The 11,808-nt window shown below is 39.4% G+C and overlaps 1 protein-coding gene across 6 annotated transcripts in view; it reads left to right on the top strand.

Moving 5' to 3' along the window:
* Positions 1-1,032: 1,032 nt before the first annotated feature.
* The window catches only part of CFAP54 (cilia and flagella associated protein 54), a 107,288-nt gene continuing 96,512 nt past the window's right edge, over positions 1,033-11,808 (top strand). For 5 of the 6 annotated variants that reach the window (XM_032107255.1, XM_032107258.1, XM_032107257.1 and 2 more), the window contains exons 1-3: positions 1,034-1,333; positions 6,596-6,701; positions 10,205-10,351. In XM_032107255.1, coding sequence (XP_031963146.1) covers positions 1,140-1,333; positions 6,596-6,701; positions 10,205-10,351 — 447 coding nt within the window. In that variant the 5' untranslated portion in view covers positions 1,034-1,139. Of the gene's footprint in view, positions 1,334-6,595; positions 6,702-10,204; positions 10,352-11,808 lie in introns of all 6 variants that reach the window. The other variant, XM_032107259.1, reaches the window with a different exon arrangement.

Raw genomic sequence — 11,808 nt, 5'->3', positions numbered from 1 at the left:
GTATCCATCACAGGGAGTTCTTTGGTTAGCATGGCAAAGCACAGGCAAAATCTTTAAATGTTGCAGTAGTTGCTGTCCAAGCCAAGTTCTCATATTTCATTTGTTCTGTAAAATTTGTCTTTGAACACAGTGACTTCTAAATTCCTGCATCAAAATCTTTTTGCCATGTCTTTTCATTGCAGACTTAATTTTCTACCTCCTCCACAGATATCTGAGGAACCCACTCCCTCTTGTGCTTTGTCTAAATTTGCTCCCACCTAAATGCATAGCCATTATCACTAGATCTTCCTATAGTCACACAATACCTGTTGGACAATGGATCCACACATCTCCCAGCAGGTAACAATACAAAACCAATGTGTAAAATGAGTCAGACACATTAGTCATAAATTAATAATATTTTTGCATCTTCCCAATTTTCCAAGGAAGAATAGTATCTAGATGATTCCCATGTCATTTCTTTGACCTTGCTAATGCAGTATTTTCTGATTCCAGTGATTCAGCATGCTGATGCTGTGTGTCTCCAGCTGTTGGAAGGATACTTCTTTTGCTGTCATTATGAATTACTTGGATGTACTTTTTAAGTGTTTCTTCGCTTTACCAGTCTCTATTGATCCTTTTCCATTGAGTGTCAAGAAACTGCCTCCAAAGGCCCAGGTTGCCAGGACTCTCTGCTCACTTACCACATTTCTTTCACTTTCATGTTTTCAGTTCAGCTGTCTCACGCTCACCATGATGATGAGCATGGCAACATAGTCAGTTTCCTTCACATCCTTCCCAAACCTCTTTACTACAATGTCTTTAAAAAACTTCAAAACACATAGGTTGCTATAGGCACCTTCTCTAACATAAATACGGGCTAGTAGTTTACTAGTTTGCCACCTTTTTTTTTTTTTTTAAATAGGCAAATATAAGCATTTAGCGGATAAGCACACTTTCTTCTTTTATGCGTAGCCGTGCAGTAGGCACAGTGACACAATCAGCAAGTGCAAAGTGCCATCCCTGGTGAAAAAAGGCTGTGGAAAACCCGGCCCAAGTGGTACCTCCCGGCTTGTCCAGGGTGGCCCCGCGGGGCGGCTGCCCGCGGCCGTTGCCCGGAGACAGCGACGCGGCCGCGCCGGGGCCGGGCCGAGCCGAGCATGGCGGAGCCCACCAGGCCACCCCCCGCCGCCGGCCCGCAGGCCCCGCACGCCGCCTTCTTCGGGCCCGTGGCACGGGGCAACCCGGTGGTGGACAGCTTCGAGGCCGAGCTGCGGCGCGTCCTGGGCTCCCTGCGGCGGCTGCGAGGCGCGGGGGAGGCCAAGCCGCCGCAGCACGACCTGCACCGCCACGGGTAGGGCTGCGCCGCCGCCCCCTGGTTCCCGCGTTGCCGCCCCCTCCGGGAGCCGCTCGCCGCTCCCTCTGCCCCTGCCTCGGCTCCTTTTCTCGGCCGCACTCCTCTTCCTTCGCTCTCTTCCTTCAGCCGCCCTGCGGGGCTGTCCGCACCGCCGCCCCGCCGCTCCCGGGCTGCCCTCTCCGGCCCGCCGGGCCCCGCCACGGCGCTCCGCACGCCCCTGCTCGGCTCCCTCCTCACGCCGCAGCCACGGGCTGGGCTGGGAACCCTGCGTCCCCTGGACTGGGAGATAGCCACGAGTTTGTTCGCCGAACAAACTTCCCCAGCAGTGTGCCAAAGGACCGGCAATCCGTTTCCTTTTTATTTTTTTAGGTTTTCATTGTAACGAAAACCCCTCAGAAATCTGAACACTGCTTGTTTTTCCCCTCCAGTACTTTCTACACGTCAGTGCTTTAGGGGAAAAGCACAAGGGGCTGTGGAAGTTGGCAGCACCACTTGTTGGTTCTGTCAGAGCTGCCTGAGCTTCCTGGTGGGAAAATCCCTTCACAGTGCTGGAGGGACTGGCAGCCCACCAGCGTGTGCGGCTGTGTGCGAGGGTGAACGCTTGTGGGCACGTACATGCCTTCAAAAGTAGGGCTACACCAGGATAACGCCACACGGCTCTTTTTGTGCATATGTCTCTGTCTACGTTGGTATATTTTTATACACATAGATGCAGGCTGAGCATATGGCAAGTATAATAGTGCATATTTGTTTGCTCGCATACATGCATATCTGTGGGTATGCATAAGTCGAAATTTTGTAATGCAGTTAAGATAGAGCAACTGGAATCAGTGTATGATTCATAGTGCATGCATATGTCTTTTACAGACTGTGCATTTCTCATGTAGCTCTCCCTGCTGCATTTTAAGTACATTGTGATATAAGAGCTCAACTACTTCTGTTAAGATAAATAGTTCATTTTCTGTTGTTTTTATCTGAACACTACTCTGTTCTAAATTTACAGGTCTTTAACATAAACCTCACAAGTTCCCCAGGTTATCAAAAGTTCATTCAAAAACAGCATAGGAGTTAGGTTAGGGGGTGGTTACACCTTACCACTTAGGTGCAGCTTCTACCCTTGCATATTTCACTCAGTAGTTTCCTGGAAGCAGTCCACAAATTACCCTACTCTGAAGGAGGTATACATTTTCAGAAGGTACTCAGATTCTGCAGCCTGGCCTTTGTCTGATCTGGAGATCTTTCCTATTCTAAGCTATCTGGATTCCTAATTTGTTTATGGGGCATGTTCATCATCGGATCTAGGCCTAGATGTATCATGCAGGTATCAGTCTCTAGGATTTTGCCTCAAGTGTTTTGAATCTCAGTATGTTGGCTTTTTATGTTGCTTCAGCAGCCGAATTCAGTGCTTTGCTATTTTGAAGCCTTTTTGTAGTTTCTGACCTTGTTTTTCAGCTTTAGCTGATAGGTATTATTATTTTGAAAGCTATCCTCTCTAGGCCCCCTGAGAAGTAATACTGCTTGGCTGCTTCAGACACTACCAAAATTGCCAACAATGATTCTTCTATGTGTTCTTAGTATCTTCTGTTTGGGAGGTGGCCATGCTGAATCTGACCTGTTTGCGATATAGTGCCACGTTATCGGTTTTTGTGAACACTGTCTCCAAACTTTTTTTTGCTTCACCCTCTCAAATATTTTGACCTAAGTAAGCTCAGTCTTATTCAAACTTGTATTTTGTGGATGTGACCTGTGACCGTGCATACTGTGGTTGGCACGAGAGCATGTTCATCATGGAGATGAGAACTGACTCTATCAAGGTCTTGGTCCCAGAAGTCACTGGTGGTAATGATCCCTACCAAAATTCCAGGGCATTGGGAATGTTGTGTAACACGAAGCTCCCAGTAGCTCTGCATCCCTAGGCATTCTTCATTTGTATAGGGACAGTACAGAGGTAGAGGACTGGAATTCTGATTATTAGCATATATTCAAGCAGCTAGCAAAGTCAAGACTATTTATCTGTGATTGTGAAATTTCAGGTTTTTTTCTCCCTACTGCTTCATTGTTTGATAACTCAAAAGTGGAGCATGTGCTGCTTGCAGAACTAGCCTTAGTCTGGCTGGTCCTAAGAATTTCTGAAGATAATGGCTATTACAGATGCTTTCCTAAATGTTCTAAAGACTTCTTGCTATGTCATGTGTCCAGCTATCTTCCCTGGCATGGATTGAGATCAAAGTGTTCTTGTTCTTCAAGCAACAAGAAAACCAGTTTCCACGTGGCAAGTATGTTCAATTTAGAAAAATAAAATTATCAGCTTCATTCATCCAGCTCTTTCAGCCTTTGGTGTTTATAGGTGAACAGAAAGGCTGTAATTTAGGCACTTAAATGTTCTAATGTAGGAAACAAAAATTACTAGGGACCTGCACTGGTATCACAAATCTTTTCAGTCAGAAATAGCAATCAAAAGTAATTTTTCCTCAACTAAACAAGTTGTTTTGCCCCATTTCTCTTGGCAGCAGGGCCATCAAAGCATTACCTTGACATATTGATTTTATCTCATCTTGTGTGGCTTAGCCACTCTTATTTAATAAGACATCTTTTGATCAGTATCAGAGAATTCTTTATACTTGTAGTAAAGATTTTAGCCACGTGGGCCTTATCCTGTGCACACTATTATGGGTTGACCTTAGGGAATTTTTTTCTATTACGGCTGGAGATAAAGAAATTTCATCTCTGAGCTCCAACAGTCCACTATTTTTTGTAAGACTTCACTTGCTTAACTTGTTACTCTGGTGTCCTACAGCTTGTTTAAAGGAAAGGCTGAGGAGTTGTTTGGGAAGTGTCTTACTCTCCTCTTTTGTCTGTGTCAAAGAAACATTCCTGTGTCATGAACTCACTTGTAGTTAGTCATGGCATTGTAGAAGAATCAGTTTACCTTAATCTTCCCACTAAAGCTGAAAGTCTGGTCAGGTTTGTCACTGCTTTGCTAAACCAGTTTTTTACAGATTTGTTACTTGTTTATTATATCAAAGAATCTTGTGTGTTAATATGAACATTCAAAACAAAAAATGAAGATGACCATTTCTGGGGACTTTGATCAGTCTTAAAGAAATGTACTAGTCTTACCTTTCCAGAGCTTTATCCAGGGTCATTCTTGCTATCTCTTTTCCCCCTTCTTTCCCCCCTTTCCCTATAATATCCATCAAATCTCTTGGTCTCTGGAAGTCTTTTCCTAAATTCTTCATTTAACAGCAAAGGAAACTTTGCTCAGCTGCCTGACAGATTCCTTTGCTTTGGAGCCTCTTTGCAGATACTGGTGTGGAACATTTTTCTCAGTATAAGAAGTCAGTACCCACCCAGGCTGTTAGTTGTTAGGGATGGACCAGGAGGGACTCATTCCCATTTAGGAGGAGCGTTTCATTACACTGGGCTGTGGTTTCCTTAACTCCTTAAAAATGCCTTAGAACATTTTATTCTGATTGTTGCTTTTGGCCTAGTTTGTGCTGTTACTGCGTTTTTCCTTTAGGATACACCTCTAGGATGTCCTACTTATTTCCTTGCTGCTTACTTTCAAGAACTGAGAATTGTGCTGGGATGATACTTTAGAAAAAAAAAGTGTTATGATTGTTGCAATTCTTTGCCGTAAAGATCATTTTGACAGGTTTCTCATAAATCCATCTGTCTCACCTTGAAATGTGAAGGTGGCTCCCAGCTTTCTGTGTGGAAAAAATGTTATTTATTCTGCTTTTTGTTTTAATTGGGAGTGTTCTTATAAGCTGAAAAGAAGAGCTGTATGAGAGGCTCTGAGAATGCATTCCAAGTTCTTGAATGTCAGAAGACAGTGTAAGAGTCTTGCATTCTAGTCTACCATCCCAGTCTTAAGATATGTTGAAAAGTTCCAGCCACCTCACACTAGTAAGCATATGGTTTATGCATGACAATTCAGCTAGAAGGATATTTTTCTTTAATATATATATTAAATTTCTTTATAATTCTTTATAATTTATAAATCGTTATAATTTATAGTTTATAAATCTTTATAATTTATAATTTCTTTTAAATATATATATTTAATGTCTTTAAATGTTAATTTATCTTTCTTCAGTTGTTTTCTTTCCTCATAAACTGCTACCTATAAATAATTTAGCTGTAGCGGTTTCACAGGGCACTCTGTTTCTGTACAAGTGATTTGTTAAGAGAATAAGAGATGCCTGACACTGTGAATGTTGTCAATACTGGTAATGATTTGCTAAGGGGATTCTTTAATGAAAAAGTCCCAGTGCTTATTGGCAGTCTATCTGATCAGTTACTGTTTTTCCAGCTAGAATGTAGCTTTCTTAAACAAGTGTAGTGTGGGGAAGTTGTACACATGAGGGCATGAGGCCGTCAAACCACAGTTGGTAGGCACTGTAGTACTGGCACGATGTAGTCAGTGTCTCTGTAGCAGAGGGAAACTGCTTAGAGTCAGTTACCATTTGTGTGAGGCTTGCTGGTTCAGCAAAATAGGCAATTTGTTACACAAAGGCATCCTTGATGACAACTGTGGCTAGAATAATAGACAGAGGCAGCAGAAGAGCATCATAACTATTGCCATAAAATCCTCTCTATTTTAGCAAGGGTGTCATTTGGCCCTCTCTGAATCCTGCCCCTTACAATTTAAAATTCCCGAACATTTCTTCTTCGTGATTGATGGTCTAACTCTGTATACCATGAGCTCTACATAACATAGGTCTATATACTCTATAACTCTATGGTTTATTCCATGGCTACCAGTTCTCAAGGTTGCAGCTACCTGACATATGTTGTTATTTTGGGAATTTTTCCTTCTATAACATTTGTTGTTTGCAGTCCAATAATTGCTGTGAACTGTAATTCACTGAGTCTAAGATATAAGATTGTTGCTTCAGACAGAACCTTTTAAATACTAGCTGAAAGTTGAGAAAGATTTTCCACTTGTGACTGTGCTTGAACAACACAAGAAGATTAATACTAAGACATTTTATTAAGAATTTACATGGGAGAAAATTCATCCTATTTAAAATGTGTGATAAAAACTGGTGACAGAAATGAAACCCAGAAATGTCCTTGTCTGCCTGTTAAATCTGGTTTTAATGATCACTTGTTTTGAAATGTGTAGAAGTTCAAATAGATTTGGAAGAAAGGAGTTCTCACAATTTGAAGTCTTCCTGATTTGTTTACTTGTTATGACAGGTCTACTGCCAGTTTAATCTGAAACCTTTTCTCCTGTATCTTTTTTTTTTTTAGAGCAAATACTTTGTTTAACATTTGGATCAAATATAAGCCACGACTACCAGAGTGGTATTACAATGAAAGACTTGTGAAAGTTGGTGATGCCCTTGCGCAGATCAAAGTAAGTCATTTGAAATCAGAAAAATTCAATCGCAGTCTTTGTTTCATTATGTTTCTATGCTACTTTAATTTTTAATGATGTTTTACTGGAAGCTATTTACAAAGTAGCAAAAACTTTTACAAAATAATTCCAGTGAGAGTTGATAGTTTGTATCTCTTGCTTTTTATTGTAAAATTGCCCTGATTTTTTAATATTTTTCTATATCTGTATTTTCTGTGCACCCACTGCCTTTTTAAACACCCCAAAATCTTTCTTTAATATTTGTTTGATGTTTCAGCATGGTATAGTACAATATCTGACTATGCCTTCAGATGCTGTTTAAGTACAAATTGACAATGGTAGAGCAGTTACACTGACTCAACTCAATGCTCAGTTAACCAAACATGAATAAGAAGAATTGTCAGGAGAGGAACAGAGAACAAGAACCAGAGTGCAATTACACATTGTACAATTATATGTATTGGTGATGCTCCTGCATCTTGAATTATGTGTGCATTTCTGGTCTCCTTAAAAAAGGTAGATCACAACTAAAAGGGATTCAGGAGCTAGATTGTTGAAGGCTGAGAGTATTTGGGGGATGTTTCACTATATGATAACTCTGTTTTTATACTCTTACTTAGTCATCTGTTACTGACTACTGTTAGAGATGGGATGCCAGGCTAGTAACTGATGATCTAACTCAAAAAGGCAAATATATTTTTATATACTATTTGTCCTTTGCGATTCCTGTGAAAAAAATCCATCAAGGGTAAGCCGTTTACAAGCTCAGTGATATTTGTGTTTGAAGGTCATGTCATAAAATCTGGGGCTTTCAAGAGTAGTTACTAAACAACACTGAGAAGCAGCTCAGAGATGTATCATTAGAAAGCCAGTTCTGTAACTTCTACTTATTTTTTTAACATAATGGGAATAAAAGAAAATAAATAAAAAGAAGAGGGCGTAATTGGAAATGTATCGAGGTGGTCTGAGGGGGCCATCTTTATGAGGAACATGTCCAGTGAAACTTTCTTTCACTCTTATGTCCTTTGCTTACGGAATGCAGCAAGGAGAAATGCTCTTTGTGCCCTTTATGGAGAGTGTGTACGTGTGGCTGCTAGGTGAGCTTTTCCGCAGGCTGCGACAAAGGCAGGAGTATCATGCAGATGTTATGAAGTCTTCTATATCCTTCATTGCATGTGTGCTAAAGAATTCCATAAAAGTGGCCTGCTCCTGAAAAAAGAACAGCCAGCTGAAGCTGAGCTTCAGCAGCACTCATCACTCACTGGTAGGCTGAAGAAGGCATGTAGAAGAGTCCATAACTGTGGAGCCATTATAATTGAAGGTGCAGACTCATGGTGTGGGTTTAGACATACAGAAATTCTTAAGGAAGCTTGAGTAGCAGCAGTTGTTAATAGCATCGCCTAGACAATTACATTAATGTTTTCTTCATGTTTATATATTCCTAAAGTTTTCATTACTTCTGAGCCTTAGGAATTGCTGGAAACATTACATGAAGCTTTTAGTGCTTGGGAGAGGCTGTTCTCGGTGTACTCAGTAAGGTTATTTCAAAAGTATCAAATGCTGCTCTTTGTACTCTGCGCTGGCTTCCTAAAGCAGCATTCCAAAATAGTTTGGTCCTTACATTCAAGGTGCTTAATGACCTGACCCTAGATTGCCTGAAAAAAATCCATGTTTCTGAGTAAAGACTTCTGCTTGCAACTTCAGTCTTCTAGTGTAATGCGTTTTTCTACAGCAAAGTTATCAGTGTTGTTGAAAAAGTTGTTTTGCTGGCCAGCCTAAAACTTTGAACTTTATTCTTTTGGAACTCCCACTTTTAAGTGAATTAATTTGACTTAATTTTAGAATGAAAACTTAGTTTTCATTCTGTTTTTTCCCTGAAAAAAATAAATAGAAACAACAGGAGACGGATGTTGCAAATTTCAAATGCATTACAGGAAGGATGAATGTGGTGTAAAACCAAGGTCTCTGTAGGTGGGGTAAAGCCTATTCTGTAAATACCCCTCTTGACTCCTCGTTGAAAACTAGTATTGAGTATTTTAAATTTTAACCTGCTCTTACATGATGTAATACTTAATGATGTGTAGTCCTTAAAAAATAATTATTGCATATGAGTAGTCAGTGGGTAAGCACCAGCTTAGCTTTCTGTCCTCCTGCTATTTTTTTTAGTGCCTTTAGATTCCTTCCTATAATACATATACTACATGTTTCTTAGGACACACCTAAATTCATTAAGTCATATATCTGGAAATTGCTTAGTCCATTAGTCATCAGACGATCAGCACTGACTCGTTTTTTCCCCGCCTCCCTGTGTGCCTGTATCTGCCTGTTATCTTTGGTCATATGCACATATTTTAAACTGTTAGGAGAGACTTTACCTTTTTGTTATGTATCAATAACTATCGTAATGGTATTCTGATCCACAGCTTTGGATTCTAAGTTTTATCACAGCCTGAGTGTATGTATTAGATTACGTAAGTGGCTGACTGCCCATAGCTCTCCATGGAAAGTCAAAGTTTCTGTGTATGGCTGCAAAGAGGACAATAGGGCCATGTGAGCTGGACTCCTCAGATGATTAAAAATTTAAGGTGTCACTGTGGTGGAAGGAATTTATATTGAAAAAAAGAAGGGAGTGCAAGAAAATAAGAATTCTATGTGATTAGATATTAAAGGATCATTTTTACCAGCAGAAATTAGTTACTTTTTCCTCAAGAATGTATTTTGTGTGTGTTCTAGAATTAGTGAAGTTGGTAGAGAAACCTAAATGTAATCCTTGCTGCAGGAAGTGGTGGTGATGATTCAGTAAATGTCACTTCCAGATCTGAGTCAGAGCTGAACCATAGAGTCAGCATGATTTTAGAGTGGTTCGACAGGCTGCTGGGGAGCTCTATTTGGAATGAGACATGAGGCTCAACATCCTCTTAAAGACCCAGTGGCAATTTCTGGTCTATTAATGCTGATTTCTTGGCCATATTTAAATTCCAGTCTTCACTTGTTTCAGTCTTTTTTAGTGCATCTTACTCTTCCTCTCTGCTTAAAAAAAAAAGAAAAAGCTTTGACAACATGGAAACAAGGAAGAGAGAAATGATTATGTCTATATATTGCTAGTAAAGTTCTGCATTATGGAGTACTTTTTTCTAAAGTGTAGTATCATTGTCATTACTGTTGCAAAGCCGCAGAATATTCCAGCAACTCTTTGAGTTTGTTATGTTAGCCCAGGACCCTGCTTTATAATTGTTCTCTGATATGTCGTATTTATGATTAGAGTAAACAAAACTCACTAAAACTTGTAAAGCACAAGTAATTTTTTCAAGTATTTCAGCCTTTCATGTGCTGAGTGTTCACACTGCATTGCTGGATATTTGTATGAAACTATAGTGCTTTACTTCTGGTTGCTCTTTCACATTGATACTTTGCTATATAAAGATTATAAAAAAATAACATGTTTTATAGAAATAGAAATGTAATATGCAAACAATAAAAAGAACATATGATCCGTTTTTCAGGAGTATAAGTTGGCACTTCTGCAGTGCTATGAAAGATACCTTCAGCAGTTCGTTTCTGTAAACCTTGATGATGTCATGGATGATGCACATCGCTTTAAATCTGCCTTTTTCCCAAATGGTTTCAGAGACAAAAATGCAGCACTTACGGTAGGTTGTGGGTTTTTAAAATTTTTCTGGTTAAAGACATTTACAGATTCAAAGTAAGTAGCCCAATGTATCCTCCACAAATGTACTTAATATGAATTATATATTAACGTTGACTAATCTTTAATAGTTTGTTGATATAAATTGCATTGAGATTTAATGATCATATGTATGATACGAACATCTGGAGTTGGTGTATATTTTTAAGAGGGTATAAGTGCTTAATGCTTTTGTGACAGGAGCCAACCACCATCAACATAGTGTTAAAAAAGCAGTTTTCTCTGAATGCGGTGTTCTGTAACTGCTTACAGCAGTTTTTGCTCTGAAATAGTTGCTATTATCCACTGTCAGAATCAGGATATGGGCAGAATTTGATAAATGTCCTGCAATTTTGGAAATTTCTGTATTGGATGATCTAAGAACCAGGCAGAGTGCAAGACAATTAAAATGTTCTCCTGTATTTTGTACCATAAGTGTGGGAAGTACGACTTGTAATGAAAGGTCATGGCAGTTAAAAATGCAATGTTATGTTTTTCACAGCTTATTTGCTCGCTATGAACAAAGAGGGCAGAATGCTGAATAGTTTTCTAAGTGCTTTAAGCTCTAGGGAGCTGAGTGACGTTGAAGAAAGTATTTCAGTTGATATAGGGGGGAATGCAAAAAATGTATTAGATTTTACCTTAAGCAGTTATTTGCTGAGAAGCTCTACTTTTTCATACTTTGTTGGGTATTTTGAATTAACTAATGCAAGTTACTCTGTGATCAAGAGCAATGAACAGAAATGGTAGGCAGCTCCTGTATATTGAGCTAATCAAATTCATATCCTCGAGTCAGGGTTAGAGTGTAAATAGGCGTTTAGTGAAGAGAAGAAAGCAGACTGTTTGCTTAAAAGCTGGAAGCAGATGTCATGATAGAAGAGATACTTGGTTTGTATTATGTTTTTTGTTTTTAAAATATGATTTAGCTTCCTAGAAAGACTATGATCAAAGAGTATGTTAATGAATTTTTAAAAATGTTTTGTAAATAAATTTGAAGTTCCAGAGATGCTGTTTTCTCTATGTCTACCTAGACCTTGAACCAATGCTAGTGCCAAATGTTATTGCAAGTCTATACCAAAATGCCTGTTTTGTAACTTAGACTTTACAGACTGAGATATCCCTAAATTTTCAGATATGGAATCTAGTTTGGCAATGATCCCTACAATTGGAAATGGAAAATGATAATGTCTCAAATCATTACATCTAAAGGCTTTAGATGTAAAGTTTTTGGCCATGTTTCCACAGTTACCTTTTTTTTTTAATGAAACACTAAGAAAATCATAGAAATGGAGTTTCAGGGATAGAAACCTCCAGTTTCAGTGAATTAACTACAAAAAAAGATTTAATTTCAAATGTTATCAGGTTAGAAGGCTTCTGAGAGATTGATAGGTACTGACTGGTTGTGTCCCACTTAGCTCATTT

Source organism: Corvus moneduloides, chromosome 4 (genome assembly GCF_009650955.1).
Source record: "Corvus moneduloides isolate bCorMon1 chromosome 4, bCorMon1.pri, whole genome shotgun sequence".
Lineage (NCBI taxonomy): Eukaryota > Metazoa > Chordata > Aves > Passeriformes > Corvidae > Corvus > Corvus moneduloides.
This window is presented reverse-complemented; position numbering and strand designations above follow the sequence as displayed.